General features: G+C 42.2%; 1 protein-coding gene across 2 annotated transcripts in view; it reads left to right on the top strand.

The window, feature by feature from the left end:
* Nucleotides 1-17,019, top strand: part of OLFM3 (olfactomedin 3) — a 198,541-nt gene extending 181,522 nt beyond the window's left edge. For both annotated transcript variants that reach the window (XM_077332854.1, XM_077332853.1), the window contains exons 4-6: nt 1,452-1,671; nt 14,124-14,230; nt 15,622-17,019. In XM_077332854.1, coding sequence (XP_077188969.1) covers nt 1,452-1,671; nt 14,124-14,230; nt 15,622-16,299 — 1,005 coding nt within the window. In that variant the 3' untranslated portion in view covers nt 16,300-17,019. The remainder of the gene's footprint in view (nt 1-1,451; nt 1,672-14,123; nt 14,231-15,621) is intronic.
* The last annotated feature ends 3,122 nt before the right edge of the window (nt 17,020-20,141 follow it).

Below are 20,141 nucleotides of genomic sequence, written 5' to 3' on the forward strand. Positions count from 1 at the left end.
TCCAGTATTTCATATAGGATTATGATAATTGTTAAGGGTGGACATCCAGTTTGAGGTTCCAGTCGATATTCCCAATACGTAGACTTTGTTGAAGAAAATCTCCTTAATTAGGAACAAGCGAAACAGGACATGTCCAATTCATTGCTATGATTGAAGCACCCGTATATCATCATACTGCCCCCCCAGAGTCCAACTTCCCATCTCTTCTAGCCAACTAGCCAACATACACAGCATCACAGCCTGGGCTCTAAGGACATGGAGATAACCTGTGCCCAAGCACTAGGCAGATATATTACCTGCCCCTCCTAATGAAATGGCAGAGGTGGCAGATACCAGGACTGTACCCCCACCTTATGAACCCTCTTTGTGCCATCCTAGCTACTACAGATCTATGCAAGCACCAACAGCAAAAGAAATACAAAATCAAGTCACAACAGTCATGGCAAAAATATGTAGATACATGGTTTTGACAACCAGAGGCATCTTACATAACCTTACAAATTAAAACACTGGCAACAGTGGTATCTTTATAGAATCAGTGAGAGCAAGGAATAAAGACCCCCAGCTGAATCACTGTCTAGAAGAAACAAAGATAAATCCAAGGCTGCAGAAATCTCAACATTTCATTGTATCAATCTGAGGAAAAAGCTTTTCCTGAAGGAAATACCCTTGAGATCAACATTTAGGGGGTCAACTCTCTTCCTTATAATTGTCTTGATTAGCAGTATGATGGATGGAAGCCATTAAAATACCGACAACAGCAATAAGAAACTGCTTAAAGAATCACAGCCTTCATGTGTTTCTCAAGAGTTCCTTGTGTGGTCAAAGATCTATCTATATTGAGCAGAAGGGGCGGATACCTGTGGGAAAGAACAAGGCATTCCTATTGATTCTCCATGAGCCTTCTAAATAGGCCAATGAAAGAATTTCAAGATACTGAATATAGCACACATGAATAACAATAAATAATGTATTCAGTCAGATGAGTGTTAAGTTCTTACAGTGGATTAGATGGTCTGCTGATACTCAAGCTACCATTAAAATATATTTCTAGATAATAGGGTTTTTTTTTCTTTATATGCATCAGGTCTCCTGATCTTATGCGCATCTACTTGGAAATAAGCCCCACTGTTTTAAATGGGATTTATTCTCTGATAAGTGTGCATAGGATTATAGCCCTGTTTCCTGTACTGGGAAAGGCTTGATTTAAACGAAAATGATTTATGTTTTTAAACTAAAATTGAGCACTTATACATTTTTTATCTAAAGTCTCACACCATTAATCTTGTGCTTACGAAATCTCTTGTGGTACACTAATCATAGTCTTGAAACTGAGATCAATAAGAGTTTTATTAGTAAATTTGATAATGTCTAAAAGGATCTTATTAAAGAAGTTAGGAGACGTAACATTTTTACACTTCCCTAATGCATACTTGACTGCTTTTTCACAGGAATTGAAAGAAAAGATGGATGAGCTCTTGCCACTAATACCAGTTCTGGAACAGTACAAAACTGATGCCAAGTTAATCACCCAGTTCAAGGAGGAAATTAGAAATCTGTCTTCAGTCCTCACTGGGATCCAAGAGGAAATTGGTGCCTATGATTATGAGGAACTACATCAGCGAGTGCTCAATTTGGAAACCAGGCTTCGAGACTGCATGAAGAAACTTAGTAAGTTCATACCATTTCATGCCACATTTAGTTCACTGAATATGCATTTGACAGGGTTTCCAACTCTCTGGAATTTCCTCCAGGAGGCAATGGGTGGATCTTGTTTGGGATGACAAAATACCCTGAACCTTCCCTAGTAATCAAACCTTCTACTTATTAGGCAACTTGGACCATGCCATAGGGAAATTGTCTTCTAGTACCTTCTGCTTCACTGTGATAATAAGTGAATTTAATCCAAAATAACAGTGCTACTGCAATATGGTGGAAAGGGCAAGGTATTCACTGTTAAAAAAATAAAATAACAAATAGAGACAAGAGTAAAAAACAAACAAATGGCCCTCACCTTGAATAAATTCTCCTACACCATCAATGGCTTTGGGAAGCTCTTACACCTTTTGGCAACCAATGGTATTCTGAGCAAGGGCTGCTATGACTGGCTGCCTTCATGTGCTGTCTGTTTGTTGTTAGCCATTAGGGTGCCTGGCTTGGTGTTTGAGTCAAACTGCAAGCTGTAGAAGCATGACTAACTCCTTCAATGTTTGGCTCACAAATGACTGTGGCTGACAAAAAGAAGTATACTTTACACTGAACGTGTTAAGATAGTATCTCTATCCAAAATCCATTTCATTTGGATAACAGTCTTCCAGCTTGACTTGGATTTGTTTTATTTACATTCCAACAGTGTACTAGGGGAGTTAAACCTCTGGCAAAACTAAAGGGTATTAAATTTCAGGACAATCCAAGGTAAATGATTAGGGTATTTAAAAAATGGTATTTTTCCGGTTTGGGTATATTAAATCTGAAAAATATCAGTATTTTCCAATATTCCCACATCCCATTACTGGAAAAACAGAGGGGGAATCTTGTATCTGGGAGAGGGAATGGAGCTAGGTCATCATGAAGCCTTCCCTGCCTCTTCACCTTGCTGTCTGTCTCTCTGCCCTGATCCTTCCCCTGGCTGTTCAGTCCTGCCATCCATCCTGGCCTTCTCCAAGCCCAGGCTTAGCCTTGACTGCTGACTATGCCCCTCCCCATTGTTGCCTGGTCTTGTCTTGCCTGGTTCCTGGTCTTGTCCTCCACCCACCTCCCTCTCCTGCTCTTCTTTGAATGGGTGACCCGCCCATCCTCAGTTCAGGCTGCCAGGGCAAAGATGAGTTGGGCTAGGTATCAACTCCCAACCATCATACAAAACCATGGGTTATTTTAATTACAGGTAATTTGTGAAACCAGAATTGAACTTATGGATGATGATTTGAATTCCAGTTTGTCTTGACAAAGACTGGTTTCATACCTTGTGCTCTAGCCAGGCACATCTATAGCCAGGTTGCAAACAACAGTAGCATTGGGGAAATAAGATTAAGCTAGGGATGCAAGCCTCCAGATAGGACCTGGGGATGCCTTGGTTTTACAGCTCATCTCCATGTGATGGAGATCAGCTTTCTGGAGAAAATGGCTACTTTGGAGTGTGGACTCCATAGCATTATACTCTACTGTTGTCCCTTCCTACCCCAAATCCCACCCCACTCCCAGCTCCACCTCCGAAGTCCCTAGGTATTACCCAATTCAGACCTGGCAACCCTAGATTAAGCTTGAATGTTGGTGTTTATACATCATACAAAATGATAGTGAAGAGCAACCGTGGTTTATAGAATCATAGAATCATAGAGTTGGAAGGGGCCATACAGGCCATCTAGTCCAACCCCCTGCTCAACGCAGGATCAGCCCTAAGCATCCTAAAGCATCCAAGAAAAGTGTGTATCCAACCTTTGCTTGAAGACTGCCAGTGAGGGAGAGCTCATCACCTCCTTAGGCAGCCTATTCCACTGCTGAACTACTCTCTGTGAAAAAATTTTTCCTGATATCTAGCCTATATCGTTGTACTTATAGTTTAAATCCATTACTGCGTGTCCTCTCCTCTGCAGCCAACGGAAACAGAATCCTGCCCTCCTCCATGTGACAACCTTTCAAATACTTAAAGAGGGCTATCATGTCCCCTCTCAACCTCCTTTTCTCCAGGCTGAACATTCCCAAGTCCCTCAACCTATCTTCATAGGGCTTGGTCCCTTGGCCCCAGATCATCTTCGTCACTCTCCTCTGTACCCTTTCAATTTTATCTATGTCCTTCTTGAAGTGAGGCCTCCAGAACTGCACACAGTACTCCAGGTGTGGTCTGACCAGTGCCGAATACAATGGGACTATGACATCTTGTGATTTTGATGTGATGCCCCTGTTGATACAGCCCAAAATGGCATTCGCCTTTTTTACCGCTGCATCACACTGCCTGCTCATGTTTAGTTTACAATCCACAAGTACCCCAAGGTCTTGTTCATACACAGTGTTACCTAGAAGCGTATCCCCCATCCAGTAGGCATGCTTTTCATTTTTCTGACCCAGATGCAGAACTTTACACTTATCTTTATTAAATTGCATCTTGTTCTCATTTGCCCATTTTTCCATTGTGTTCAGATCTCGTTGAACTCTGTCTCTATCTTCCGGAGTATTTGCCAGTCCTCCCAATTTGGTGTCATCTGCAAACCTGATGAGTAGTCCTTCCACCCCCTCATCTAGATCATTAATAAATATGTTAAAAGGACGAGAGCGAGAGAGGGACATTCTTTCTACCACTACATTGAGAATGCACATGTCTTTTTCGGATGTGTTGCAGGTTGTTCTCAAGAGTCTAATGGTTTTTTTTAGGGGGAATCCACTTTTCTGGATTTCCCGAAAAGCGCTACAACGAAGCGATTTTTGCGGGAGTGTTGCAGATTGTGTATGACGTCATGCGGAATGTACCAGGCCGAGCACCGAGCCTTGAGGCACCTCGCTACTCACCTCTCTCCAGTCTTATGAAACACCATTGACAACAACTCTTTGAGTGCGGTTCTCTAACCAATTCCCTATCTTCCTGAAAATCCAGATTGCAGTCCTTCAATTTATCCATCAGAACATCATGGGGAACCATATCAAAAGCTTTACTAAAATCCAAGTAAACGACATCAACTGAATTTCCACAATCCAGCAAACCTGTTACTTGATCAAAAATAAAACCATCTTCAAACCATGGCTTCAGATCCCAGTTCAATCTACTTTAATAAACCCATATTTAGCGGCATGACCTCCATTCAGATGAGTACACTAACTAGCCAGCTTAATAAAACTATGGGGCTTTACGCACCGGGATCTTTCTTGCAAATTGGTCACTGAACGAAAAATCGCCATTTAAAATAGTGGAATTCGTCGTTATGCATACCTGCCTTTGTAGTGGAATCCAGTTGCGTTTTGTAGCGTTTCCCACAGCTTCCGGTCTCGGCAGAAAAGGAAGCGCTATTTCCAAGCTCGTCCCGCCCCTGGCCGTCAAGCAGCCAATGGGCAGCCGTTAGCATGCTCCCAAACAGCCCCTTTCCCTTTAAGAAAGGTTTTTTTTTTAAAAAAAACAGACCCATTGTAACGAATCTGTGTAGATTCGTTGCAACGGAGAGACCCATCCAGCTGCCTAATGTGAGCTGTCGTTTGATCGTATGATCGTTGCCACGCTGCCTCGAGTGATAAAAAAAAATCCCCCCCCCCTCTCACGGGCCCGATTTTCGGCTGAATTAATGTGTAAAAAATAAAGGGACTTTATTTCAGCAAACGGGCTTTTATGTGGTTTGTGCTTAGTGACTAAAGGTGAAGGACTGAAGCCAGGGAAGCCTCTAAACAGAAAGAGGCTCGCTGGTGCGTTTATCCCCGCTCGCTCGGAGAAAAAAGAATGGCGATCGCTTCGCCGGAAGTTTGGAGGACAGGCTCAGGAGGAGGGACTTTGAAGAAACCGCAACAATGTTAACGCACAGGTCTTTATCGCTAGTGTTGCAGATTGTTTGCAAGAGTGTAGTGCTTTCCGGAGGGTGAATCCACTTTTTGGGATTCCCCTAAAAGCGCTACAACGAAGCGCTTTTTGCTGATCGGTTTCAGGAGTGTTGCAGATTGTCTACGACGTCGTGCGTTATGGCAAATCAATAGCGTTTCCAATTGGCAACCATTGTGCGATTTTGAAGCCATGCAAAAAGCCCCTATGTTTCCAGACTAAGTTTGAAATAAGCCATAGGTCCATCCACCAATACCTGATTCTGCAAACTAGCAGTAGCTTCTGAAATACTTGATTTAGTCACACAGTATTTTCCAGTATCACGCGTGCTGATTTCCCTGGAGAAAATCCACTGAGTCAGATATAAACAATGACGTCTACATGCAGTCACCCTTTTAATAAATAATTTCCCGCAACTCTCTTTTGTATTAGCAGTATCATTAAAAATGCCAGGCAAAACGACATGAAAGGAAATGTCTAATGCTGAGATCTCTTCTGTGCTCTTTCTTCTGTCGCTGCCAAGGCATAATCGCATGCCATTTCACTCGACATGGCTAGAAGGCGCAAATAACACCCTGTTTATAAATAGTGGCTTTGTCTTACAGAATAAATCCTGTGCTTGTCGGTTATGTATTATCCAGAGTTGACAATAGAAATGTATGTGGGCCATTGTATGTTCTCACTAGAGATATTGTTGAAGTTTAGAATTCCGGAGTTCAAAATATGAGCCTTGGTGACTCGTGCTGCTTCCTTGCAATGCAAAGCAAGTATTACAGCCTTCTTTGATTTAGACTTTAATAAACAATCCTCAGTAGTTATGCCCTCCTACAGCCATTGGCTGCAACAGCTTCAGAAGGGTGGAGCTCCAAGTCAAGGGGGCCTTTTAGAGGTTGCTTTCAGGCTCTGGTTTCTGAAATAGGGAGACAGTCTTTGAACTGTGGCATCATGGGTTGTAGCAAGCACAGGCACACCAGTACAGTGCAGGAAAATAAGCATCAATGACTACTTTGCCTTCCCACTTGCTGTGATTTGTTAGCATCATGATGGTCAGTTCATAGTCTGACGAAGAGTGCTTGCACTCGAAAGTTCATGCCTTGAATAAATCTTTGTTGGTCTTAAAGGTGCTACTAGACTCTGATTTTATTTCACTGAGCTAGAAAAGTCTTGATCTGTTAATGGTTATGGCTATGGCCCTATTACACATCCATTGTACATACAGATTCCATAACTCTGTGTACAGGCCGGGTCCCTCTAGCTTGAAGGAAAAATGAAATGGCCTAAAGAGATTCACAGGTCTGACTTTGCTGCTTAAGCATTAGCTAAAATGAACTACTTTATTTGCCAGTGTATAAGATGACTGGGCGTATAAGACGACCCCCTCAACATTTCCACTCAAAATATAGAGTTTGTTATATACCCGGTCCGCCCCTGCATCTCCCTGTGACTGGCACTAGTGCGCAAGTGCGCATGTGCGAGCTCTGCGTAGACAAGGGGCGGGCTGGAGCGCCGCTGCTTCCCGCAGAGCAGAACGGGCCGGTCACACCGAAAAGGCTGGCACCCCTGTCTGACTGCTGATGCTCGCCGCAGCCTCACTGATGAACCGCGCTGGATACCACGTGATACTGGATGGTATGTAGAACGAGGTGGGCGGGCATCGGGAGGCCACTATGGGCAGCTATGTCTATCCCAACTGAAGTGCACCCGGTGTATAGAATGACCCCCCCCCAACTTGGAGGCATGTTTTTCAGGGGGGGGAAGTAGTCTTATATGCCAGCAAATACTGTACTAAGATCTGTTGTTCTGTTGCTGAGGATCTGCGAATGACACAGTGACATTAATATAGTGTAATCGTAGAATCATGGAGTTGGAAGGGACCACCAGGGTCAACTAGTCCAACCCCTTGCAAAATGCAGGAAATTCACAACTACCTGCTCACCCACAGTGACCTCAATTTCATGCCAAGATGACCCTCCCCCTCCCCAGAAAACAAGAATCCCTGTCTGGTCTGGCATGGAGGAATTTGGCTCCCGACCCCAAAGTGGCAATAACCATTTCCCTCGGCCTGCAAGAAAGGGCCACAGGAGTCAAACACCGACACAACTGTCCCTGTTCACCTACTCACATTCTGCTTGAGTTTACAGAATACATTACAGTCCTCTGGGGTAGGTACATACTGCAGGAGGCTCACTCACTTTTTACAAGGCCTCGAATTTCTGAGGGATCTAACCCATGGAATAAGCCCATTACCATTATGCCATTTCAGAAGTAAAAACTTTTTTCCCCCCTTAGATTCAAATGGGTAGCCATGTTGGTCTGACCGTGGGAATATATAGCAAAAATTAATTATGTTACATTAGTAAACTGTGTCACACATTATAATTGGCTGTATTTGGATGTGTGACACAGTTTACTAATGTAACAGAATTAATTTTTGCTATATATTCCCACGGTCATGTAAGGAGTTCTTAGTCTGATGAAGAGTGCTTGCACTCGAAAGCTCACGCCCTGAATAAATCTTTGTTGGTCTTAAAGGTGCTACTGCACTCTGATTCTTTTTCCCCCTTGTACAACATGTGAAAACATATGTGTGTGGCAGAATTGGGGAAGACCCCTTAATACAAATTGTACCAGGCACAGATAAATGATATTTGAGGCCCATGCATGGGAAACAAGAGTTCCATATTCTCACAATGTTTTGTCTTCAATCAGAGAATGAAATGCATTCATATCCTCTTTGGCATGCTCTGAGGCTGAGCTGGCATTAAAACTGGTTCTGAAGCTCTGCTCCAGCTCCAATTAATTCCTGGCCATCACCACTGTGGTAGAAAATGTATTTGGCAGATGGTTTTTATGGCTCAGTGATCTTCCTCAAACTGTAGCTGAACATCCAGAATTACATTCTTAATAGGTACAGGTAGTGGAGACATTTGTCTTGCCGACAATCCTCTGCTATCAAAACACCAATAAGAATTACTTATTAGTAATGAGGCATTTTCAGCTAGCGCCACTGTAAGAGGAAAATCCTTAGATACATAATGCTCTCATAGTGGTTAATGTTTGCAGTTCATTTCCATGTTGACAGAAGGGCATGGCAGGGGATCATTCCTTCATCTCCTGTATTGCCTTCATCCCTGCCAGGATGACAACCTTCTACTGTTTTAAAAGCATTCTCTTTCCATTTGTTTTCTGAAGGCATTGAGACAACAACAATCTTAGCAATATTGCCTCTGAACAAACATTGCTACAGTAAATCTTAGTCATGAAAGGCAGACCTATTAAGTACAAAGCTATCAAGAACAAGCCATTAGACATAAGAAGCATAAAAACTGTCCATAAAACATTGAAAAGGTGATAGGATAAAACTAGGGATGGGCACGAACTGGTTGATGAACTAAAGTTCATCACAAATTTTAGCTGCTTCATGAAGAGCCATCATGAAGTTCCATTAATTTGGATGCAGTTTATGAAAGTTCATGAAGTGCAGAACCTGTGGTTCATGCTTCCCATCACAGTTGTTGGGTTTAAATGGCTTGGAGCCATTTAAACCCTGCTTTCTGCTCCCCATGAAAAGCTGGGGAGAACGGAAAGCAGGGGGTTCCAAACAGCTGAGGGATGGGGGCTGTCTCAACTATTCTGAAGCCTCTGCTTTCTGCTCCCCATAAAAAGTCACAGAGAACAGAAAGCAAGGATTTAAACTTTATAAGGCTCAAGTTCTGATACAAACCAATTCAGTTTGCAAACCAGCATATTAATTCATGGGTTGATTCATAGTTCAGCCACAAAACATGAACCAAGCCACAAAAAAAGCAGTTTGTGCCCATGGGAGACTATAATAAGTCAAAGAAAAATATGTTTTAAAAGAACTGAAAACAAGCATCATATGGAAATCATTTCATGTAAATGAAACTGTAAAACCATCGTTTTAAAAAATCACTGCTATTATCCCCATGCTTTTGCCATTACACTGGAAATAAGGAGCAAATGTTTCATAGTGAACAATTGTACAGAATGTTACCTACCTGAACCTACAATGGTTCAGGCCACAATCTCCTGATATGAGCATGCTGGTGGAAGAGAGGCACTGATGAAACCTCTTTGTGTGCATCTGGATCTTTGATTATTTGTCTTACTCATATCCAGAACTATAAACCTTCTTGTATACCCCTGGTAAAGAATGTACCAAGAAGATCCAAATTGGGGAGATAATGATTCTAATTCAAAGTCTAAAGAGAGCAGTGACTCACAAAAGCTCATATCCTGCCACAAATGTTGTTAGTCTTCATTGTGCTTCTGGACTCCTGCTCTTTTCTATTGCTAAAGACAGACTAACATGGATCTTGACAGTGACTGAGCCTATCAATAACAAACAGAATCCTCTATGTGTTCTCTGTAATAGTGATGTAAGAAAACACCCTCTTGCTTCACCAATTAATTATTCAAAGCACCTAATGTGCACCATTAAAGCAAAGGCTTCATTGCCAAAGGCTATGCCAAGGGTAGATAAAGGAAAGGCTGTTAATGATATTGTCACATAGCCAGTGATGGTTTTAATATTAAAGTAGGTTAGCATTTACACTCCAATTTTAAGACCAGTTACCTATTGCAAAGTCTCACTGATTTCATATGACTTTTTTGCATTAGGTTGAAAATTACAGAATTTGTATCTTGAAAAACTGTAGCGTATTGGCAGTAAGCGAAATCTGCCTTTTCACAATCCGCCAAAAGATGGTGCCTTTGCATGTGACAACAGGGTAACAATGAATAGAGGCTTAAGTGACTGCATTTCCAGGTGTTCTACAGTGGAGGAGTTTAGGGGATATCTTTTGTGGAGAGATAGGTGTACTCTCTTTTATGGACAGAACATACACTTAGTCATGCATAAGGGATGTATTTTTGCCCTCCTCACATGATTGCGAAGCATACAGAAAGCATGAGTCAATCATGGTTTCAGCCACTAGCACTTCCATTTCATATGGAGGTGGCCATTGAGTCCCTTTCATATACCTCTGCAGCTATTCAAGAGACTTTCCTCCCCCCAGTGGTTTGATACCATGCAGCTGTGGCCGGTATGCTAACGCTATTCTTTCCCATTCAACCTGTCCCTTAACACATAGGTGACTATTGGGCAAGAAAGACATGCAAATGGGACAGCCTAATATTTATACCCAGCGGAATAGTCTTTGAGTGCCTCAGCTTATTCTAATTAATTCAAGTGGGTAGCCAACCAGATTTGAGTCCCATGGCATCTTTAAGACCAACGAAGATTTATTCAAGGTGTGAGATTTTGTGTCTGATGAAGTGTGCCTGCAAGGAAAAGCTCATGCCTTTAATAAATCTTTGTTGGTCTTAAAGTTACCATTGGACTCAAATTTTGTTATTCTATTTATGTATTCATTTAATTTTAATGTTAGGTCTTCTCAGTGGTCCCCCCACATTTTCTTTCTGGGTTGCCAAGAGGCAGGGGGTCAGGTTACCCTGGAGGCCCATATGTTTGTTTTTACATTTTGTTTAGATTGTGTGGTTAGGAGGGACCCGAGGGGATTTTTCTGGAGACCCACAATGCCTCTCTGCAGCCCCACATTCTCTAGTCCTGGTGGGGAGTAGAAACTGGAATTCAGATCTTTCTGGAAGTAGGATGGGATTCTAGTGTGATAGTCAACTGATTATAATTTTAGCTGATTACTTATTATTATTCTTTGGAGGGGAGAAAGAATCAATCTAACTAAGTATGGAATTAAATTGTATATCTGTCCCACTGTTGCTTGGGGGAGCACTTTTACTGGACTGGGTTCTGTATGAACAGAAGGGTGTGGGAAGTAACCAAGGTTTCCTTGCAAAAAACAATTCAATGTTGCTTTAATACGCTCTTTAAGTCTCATTGATTACTTCTCAATGAATGCAATAATGGGCAAAGAAGGCAATTGACATGGATTACGGGTTGTACAAACTCTGAGAAAGAAGTCAATCATTAGGGAGTATTTCAGCCAGAAGCAGATGTATTTCCTCCATTACTTTCTTGTCTCGATCTTACAGTTTCTGCCTGCTCCATCCATCAGCCCCAAGTCTCACTGTGTTCCCAAGGTCAAATCACTTAGTGGGCCAGTTGATGGGTGTTGTTCTCAGAGTAATTTCCTCCTGCAACAGTTTCCAGTAGAGGCCTTAAGTGGTTCTCAGTAGTACAGCCTGATCCGTCATGTTCACCGCTCACCCTGAGTCCTGCTTCAGGGCCTTCCTTGTCATTTGGAGCAGTTTCCCATTGCACAGATGCAGGGGGTGCAGCTGTTAAAACAGGGACTGCCATGAAGGCTCATTAATCAAGTTCATTTTCTTTTCTGGTTTCCCCAACTTTACATCAGGTAAATCAAGTTAGTGAGAATCAGCATCCCCCTCCCCTTTGTTTTCCAAAGTGAAGATGGTTTTCTTAACCTTTTTTCTGAAAAAAAGCATATTTAGATGCATTGGGAGAACGCCTTCTTACTCTCTTGAGCAGTATCCACATGACCATAATTCCTCATTGCAGACCCATTACATCTGTGAACGCAATGGAGTGTCCACATGGTGGTATTTGTCATGCATCTGTTCACTATGTATCCCTACATTCCTGCCATTCCCTTTCCCCAAACAACCATAGGCCATTTTGCCAACTTTTCCAAAAAAATGCATAGTGGCTATGTTTCTGTAGTATTATGAAACTATAATGATGTAACAACTACTGATTCAGGTGGGTAGCATGTTTGTCTGATGCAGCAGAACAAAGTTGGAGTGGTACCTTTAAGGCCAAAAAGGTTTAATTCTAGATATAAGTTTTCATGTGCATTCATATATCTTCAGATATATCGAAAAAGGCTTCCTCAAGCCTTACATATAAGTAGATCATCCCCACCCACACACACACACATGCCCTCTCTCTACCTGTATGTTTCTGAAGGTGTGCATGCACCTGAATGCTTATACCCTGAAGTAAACTGTGTTGGTCTTAAAGGTACAACTAGACTCAAACTTTGTTCTATAACTACTGCTGATAATTTTTCAAAGTCCTATAATGTGGAGCTGGAGATAATAGCAGGTGCAAAGGGATACTGAGGGAAAATAGCACCTGAAAATCTGCCACACACTGGGGCTGTGATCTTTCCTGAAAGTCTGTACCAAAGCAGGGCCTAGTCTGCACACAATGGATAATGCACTTTCAATGCACTTTAGAAGTAGATTTTCCTGTTCTGCACAGGAAAATCCAGCTGCCAAAGCACACTGAAAGTGCTTTATCCTGTGTGTGCAGACTAGGCCCAGGTTTGGGGAAAATCACGGCAAAGGAAAGGAAATCTCAGAAGGTAGATGGTTGACACTTTTAAAAGGTAGACACTTAAAAGAAATGTTCCAGTTTGGTAGGCAGGTCAGAACAAAACTCTTGTGTGGAAGCAGGCTTAGTGTGCTCAACTGGAAATGAATCCAATCCAAGATGTTGTTTATCTTTAAAGCTTTTAACTGTTTGGGAGCCAGTTTGGTGTAGTGGTTAGGAGTACGGACTTATAATCTGGCGAGCCGGGTTCGATTCTGCGCTCCCCCACATGCAACCAGCTGGGTGACCTTGGGCTCGCCACAGCACTGATAAAACTGTTCTGACTGTCAGTGATATCAGGGTGCTCTCAGCCTCACCCACCTCACAGGGTGCCTGTTGTGGGGAGAGGAAAGGGAAGCTGACTGTAAGCCGCTTTGAGCCTCCTTCGGGTAGAGAAAAGTGGCATATAAGAACCAACTCCTCCTCCTCCTCCTCTTTCTTCTTCTTCTTCTTTACAAGACTGCTTCTCCCATTACAACAACAATCCCCCCCGCCGCCCACACACACACAATGCACCATTTGGTTGTCATCTAGGGGTCTCTTGCAGGTGCCTGGCCCCACGATGGCTCACTTAGCAGTCACCGGGCAACGGCCCTACTCTGTGAAATGTACTCTTGATCAGGGGTAGTCAACCTGTAGTCCTCCAGATGTCCATGGACTATGATTCCCATGAGCCCCTGCCAGCAAACACTGGCAGGGGCTCATGGAAATTGTAGTCCATGGACATCTGGAGGACCACAGGTTGACTACCCCTGCTCTTGATGACACATGAACCTTGCCAGACTTGTTTAGTTTCTACAGAACATGCAAGGCTGAATGGTTTAGACTGGCCTTTGGAAATTAATCTACATGTTTGGGCTGTTTTAATAGTGCTATCGTGATAGCTACATATTTTAATAACATAATATTTTATTTGTTTTTAAGCTGTCTCATCTTATTGGTTTTAATGTTATAAAACACTGCAAAATCCTTTGGGCGTGTGGCAATGAAAAAAAAAACTATTAGCTAAATAAATCAGATAGATCAACATAACATTGCCTCTGTACAAGGCACTGTGATTGTTTTAAATAACCTCTTTGCAGCTGTTGTTTTAAGTTAGCTATTTCTTTTCTTCTTGGATGGTACTGAAAACAATCAATCAACATCAGTATTTTCTTAGGTCTCCTTTCATACCCTGGTAATTGGTCATCTTGAAGTGGCAAGCAGTCAGCATAAGCGACAATTTATTCGAGATCTTCTCAAGTGTCCTTTGTTGCTGTTTTTCAATTTCAGCATGTGGTAAATTAATGAAAATCACTGGCCCTATAACAGTCAAGACATCTGGAACCCGTTTTGGAGCCTGGATGACGGATCCATTAGCCTCAGAGAAGAACAATCGAGTATGTGTTTGTGTTTATTGTTTCATGTTGTGATAAAAAACAGGGATTCCCCAGGAATTTTTTGAACATTTTTTTTTACATGAAGTTGCCTTATACAAAAACACACAATTTATCTCATCCAACTCAGGACTGCTTAGCAGCTCCTCAGGGCTTTGGCTTGGGCTTGGGTCTTTCCCAGCAATAGCTATAGAGGTCTTTTTTACTGGAGATGATGGAAACAAACAGGCTAGGCTGAAGAAGACAACTGGGAAAGGTTAGTCATTTTGGCTAGCTAAGCTAAGCCATAGTTGCCAGTTGTATATATAAGGAATCCCAGGAAGGAGGACCATTTAGGAATACCCCAATCTCATTATATTTTCCTCCAAGAGTCCATAATATTTCAGGTGCTACAGCAGGCTAATCCCCCCTCCCCCTCAGTTTTTCAAAACAAACTACTTTCAGCATTTTGTGTATGTTGGGGCACATTAAGTCTTCATCAGATTGTTTAGGATTGTGGCTTTTTTAAATTAATAAACCATGTCATATTGTTCTGCAAGCTTACAGCTATTCAGAAATGCCCTAATGTGCCTTTCAGTGGCTTGGCATTGCCATTTGCAATACTGACAAAGGACCCAACCAGTTTGCTGTTAGATCTAGGGACAAGCTGGGGGCTTGCAAAGAATCAGAGAGAAAATATGGAAATCTTAAAAAAAAACAAAAAACACAACCCATCTATCAGATTTTATGAACTGACATAGGCTTGACCAGGCTAATTTCCTCCTTCCCTCTTTTCTTTATTAAATGACTCTCAGTAGCTGTTAATATTTCATACTCCTGGAGCATATTCGGCTCTCGTCAGAGCAGTGTAAGGCGAGGACCTTTTCTTTTGGTGAATTTACAAATTCACATTCCTGTTCATAGTGAATCCTCAGAATATGTAAAGATCCTTGCCTCTGTGGGTGGCCTGGTTGTGCTGCATTAGTGACTGACACAAGCTCCCCAGTCTCTTGTTAGATATAGCCAATCAGCAGTCAGTTCCGATTCTTGTCAAGAAATAAGTCATAACAGTGCTGTCCCAAGCAGAACTACACCCTTCTAAGTCCACTGAAATGCATTCACGTAGCAGGATATAAAATTGCTCGTGAGTATGTTGAAGGACTCCCCACCACTGGTGGTGATGACTTTAGTTCTAAACTTTCTTCCATACTCATAAAAGCTGTGGCTTGTGTGGCCTGTCTTCTGTGTGTGTGTACCTGGTAACAATGTGTGGGTTTTCCCCCCAGGATTCCTTCCAAATATTATGACATCACATCACGAGGGAGGGGGGAATCAAATATATTGAAAACATGCCTCAGTTAACAAATGATGGTTTTCCTGCAAACTGACCGTCTTTTCTTCCTTTTCACTTTCAGGTCTGGTACATGGATAGTTACACCAACAACAAAATAGTCCGTGAGTACAAATCAATAGCCGACTTTGTCAGCGGAGCCGAGTCAAGGACATACAATCTCCCGTTCAAATGGGCAGGAACCAACCACGTGGTCTACAATGGGTCGCTCTACTTTAATAAATACCAGAGCAACATTATCATCAAGTACAGCTTTGATACCGGACGGGTCCTTGCTCAACGTACCCTGGAGTATGCAGGCTTTCACAATGTGTACCCGTACACATGGGGTGGCTTCTCTGATATTGACCTGATGGCAGACGAAATCGGCCTCTGGGCTGTCTATGCGACCAACCAGAATGCAGGCAACATTGTCATCAGTCAACTGAACCCGGATACGCTAGAAGCGACTAAAAGCTGGAACACCGGCTACCCAAAGAGAAGTGCTGGAGAATCCTTCATGATATGCGGTACTTTGTATGTCACCAACTCTCACCTAACGGGAGCCAAGGTCTACTACTCATATTCCACAAAAACCTCCACCTATGAATACACAGACATACCTTTCCATAATCAGTACTTTCATATATCCATGCTTGACTACAATGCCAGAGATCGGGCTCTCTATGCCTGGAATAATGGACACCAGGTCTTATTTAATGTCACGCTTTTCCACATAATTAAGACAGAAGATGACACATAAACTCAGCATTGGTTTGGCCACCCCCAGAGCAGCGTCACTTGTGCTGAACGTGGAAGCATTCTACTGGATTTCTTTTCACTTGTTTTTTTTTTCAGTAAGAGTTTAAAAAAAAGCTTTTTCTACAGTATAATGTATTATAAAAATGGCAGAGCCTTTCTGTAAAAATGGCCTGTTGGAATTACAGGTATCTTTCTTAACTCAACACAAGGCCTGCCATGACTTTATCACGGAAAGCACTAAAAATTATTTCAGTGGCTAAAGACATTATTTAAAAAAACAAAAAGATTAATGATCTGCCTTATATTTGAGTCAGAGACTAATGGTTGCTTAACTGCATGAATGTCTTTTTCTACCATCTATCATTTTTAAAAAACAAAACGTATCTGCTGAATTGCTCAACATCAAAACATATTTGGACGGTAATCTGAAACAAGATGCACATTGATATTATTTGCTTCTTCGATATATATATATATATAAATATATCTCATCCAAAATCAAATATTAGATTTCTTTCGGGGGGGAGGGGGTGAAAAAAGTAAAAAAAAAACCTCATCTGTTACACAGTTTCAGAAGCGGTGCTGTACAGTATGTTTTTAAAACTCTTGCAAGCAATTTCTCAAAGATATGTATTTATACCATTGTGTCCACCATTGTGCAATTGTATCTCTTCACTTCTGTGAAAGTCAACTATTTTTTATAAAATATATTGAAATTTAATCCTGGGTCTGATTATGGGTCCCTTTTGGAATGGTATTGGCTTGGAAATTCTACAGTCCTCAGAATTCTTCTTCACTCAATGAGGAATTATATTGTGGAATCGCCAATTAACACAGTGAAAGTTAAGAGCACACTTGACTCTACCAGGGGAGCCATATGTGGCTCCTGGTCATAGTGACCAATGGGGACCTGTATATTCAGAGGCAGTAAGCCTCTCAGTATCTGTGGCTGGATAGCAATGACAGGGGAAGGCCATCTATGCCATGTTTTTCCTCCAAGTCAACCCTTTGGCTTCTGTGTGAACCAGGATGTTAGACTAGATAGACAGCTTATCTGATCAAGCAGGGGTTTTCCTATGTCCTTATGTAATATTGTCATATTCAAGAGTCTACAGTTTTGCTCAGATTACAATATTGTGACTTTCAGAATGTCCCTTTGTGCCAAGGACGCCTTCAGAACAGATTGCTGGGAGGCTCACTTAATGTTAAAAATACTGAGTTCCAGAATTGAGAACCTACCATGCAGTGTCATAAAAACCAAAGTGAGTTACATCTAAATGCAGAACAAGTATCACAAAACTTTGCCCATCTTATTATGGTACTGTGCTATATTAGAGCATGTACCCAAATCTTGAATATCCCCCCCTTTAATTTTAGAATCATTTGGTATGGGAAAGAGGAACCTTCCCCCCAGGTCATTCTCCTGAAAAAACCTACCCCAGAAGAATTGTGGGGATTGAGGTATAATATGGGTACTTGTTTTCCCTTCTGTGCCTATTTGCAGTTCCATGGGTTGATTACTATCAGGAAAATAGAGTAATCGGCAAACATTGTCTGATTATCTGAATCCCTTCCCCAAGTGGCTGATTGTTGGCAATCAAGAAAATATCAAGAGGTCCCCATTTTGGATTTCCTATGCAATATGCCATTTGTCCGTTACAACTGCTTGTGTATGTGGTGTCTTTAACTGCAGAGGTAGAACTCCACATGGTGAGTGATTGTTGAGGGGCAAATGCTATGTATACGTGGCAAGGCACAAACTGCTTGAATTTCTTACACAGGTAATGATTTTTCAGCAGCCAGCCATATATCAAAATTGGCCCTTGGATTTGTGCAGTAGATTCTAACTTATCTAGGCTTACTTGTTGGCTTTGATTGAGTTGTCTAATAGCAGCCTTTACTGCCATTGTAATTCCTATCTTCTCACCTCCACAATATATATAACCATTCTGGTTTCTGCTTAGTTTTCGGTCTTCTCTGTCACTGTCATGTTTGCAGATTTCATCATGACCTCTTTGCTAATCATAGTGGCCTTGTCCCCTGGCCTAGCCTGATGGGTGGTTTCCCTTATCTGCTCCCTGTCCAATAAAACTGAGCCATTTCATATTTGTCAATTTGAGATGTTATCAGGCAGACCCCTTGAAATGCAGACAGAACAAGCTAAGATGTCTATCAATGGATGTGCTCAAAGCAAAGTATGGATAGGTGAATTGAGTGCCATATTAAAAATCGGCGATAAATGGCAATTTCCTCAAGGAGGGTGTTCAGTCTCAGGGAGAATTAAGTCATGCTTGCAGTCTTGAGTTCTCAGTTACAAGAGCTAGCAGAGCTTTTAAGTCAGAACTGCAGCACTAGCACTAGAGTTTTGCTAGCAACTCACAATGGAGGAAAAGCTACACTTTGATGCTGCTGGACACAGTTACCCCGCACCAATGCATAGACATCATCGCCCTGCATCCCTCCCTGTATGAAAGCCCATGTCTATAGCAGCATAAAGCCACTTATCCAGTTAAAACTCCGGATCTCACAGAATGGCACTAAATTGCAAATGTGCATACTACTCAAAAAGGCTAGTAAATAAAACATCCAGGAACAATCCTATTTTTTAATGTGAGGAGTGGATCTTCTCTAACTTTTTTCCTTAAAAGAGACATGTTCTTCAACACTACTTTTCAATATGAAAGGACAGAAATATCTTCAGCTTCCTTCCTTTCAAATATGGCCCCAAGCGAATGTTATTTCCAACACATATTTGTTCAGAATCAGAAGACCTGTATTTTCATACAACATCTTTTATCTTAGAGTGCCTAAGCCTCCTATGCATTCACCTGGGTCAGTGAATAACCATAGCCCACTACAAATTCCCTCCTCCCTAAGAATTGAGGAGCAGAAGAAAAAATGGCCACCACATTGTTGTGCTCTAAGAATTTCCCTTAGTCTCTATGGGAAAGACAGTATCCCCTGGAAGTGACATCACCTTATTCTCAAACTCAGCCCTCCCCAGTACCACCCCAAGCTCATCTAGCATTGGCTCAGACAGTGTTGGGAACCCTAAATGTGCCAGAGTGAGGGGAAGAGCTGTGTGTTGCACATCATGACAAAGACACTAAAATATTGTTCCAGATATCAGGAGGCATGTGAGTGGGAAGGCAAGCCTGCTTTGTGAAGTGCTTCTCCTTCACAGGCAAGAGAGAGAACATCAGGAAGACAGCTAGGAGGTTAATGCAATGGACCAATTTGGAGAAAACTGTTACATGGAGCATGTGAAGAAGCCTTCCAAGTGGCCCATTAATCAAGGCATGGCGGTAAAGAAAAGACTCTCTGAGGGCAACAAAAGCAGCCCACCAACCCATCTGTTGCCATAACTGCACACTTGAAATGGGGACCTGGGTCATGTTGCTTTGAAAGTACTTGGTCATTTGCTGGCCATCTCACTTTTGGAATAACAGTTTACTTCCTTATTTTTTCTTCTCATACCCCACTTTTTACTAACCAAGGGAGTCTCAAAGCAGCTTATAATCCCCTTCCCTTCCTCTCCCCACAACAGACACCCTGTGAGGTAGGTAAGGCTAAGAGAGCTCTGAGAAAGACTGCTCTGTGAGAACAGATCTATTACCCAAGATCACCCAATTGGCCACATGTGGAGGAGCAGGGAATCAAACCCGACTTACCAGATTAAAAGCAACCACTCTTAACCACTATACCAAGCTGCTCTTTTGGTTTTATATATGTACTAGCTAGGCCACCCCCCTCTGCCCTCTGCACTGCACCACCCTGACAGCGGCACCCAGCTGGCCTTGGCCATGCACAGGGAGGGAGAGAGAGAGAGAGAGAGAGAGAGAG

Source organism: Paroedura picta, chromosome 4 (genome assembly GCF_049243985.1).
Source record: "Paroedura picta isolate Pp20150507F chromosome 4, Ppicta_v3.0, whole genome shotgun sequence".
Classification (NCBI taxonomy): domain Eukaryota; kingdom Metazoa; phylum Chordata; class Lepidosauria; order Squamata; family Gekkonidae; genus Paroedura; species Paroedura picta.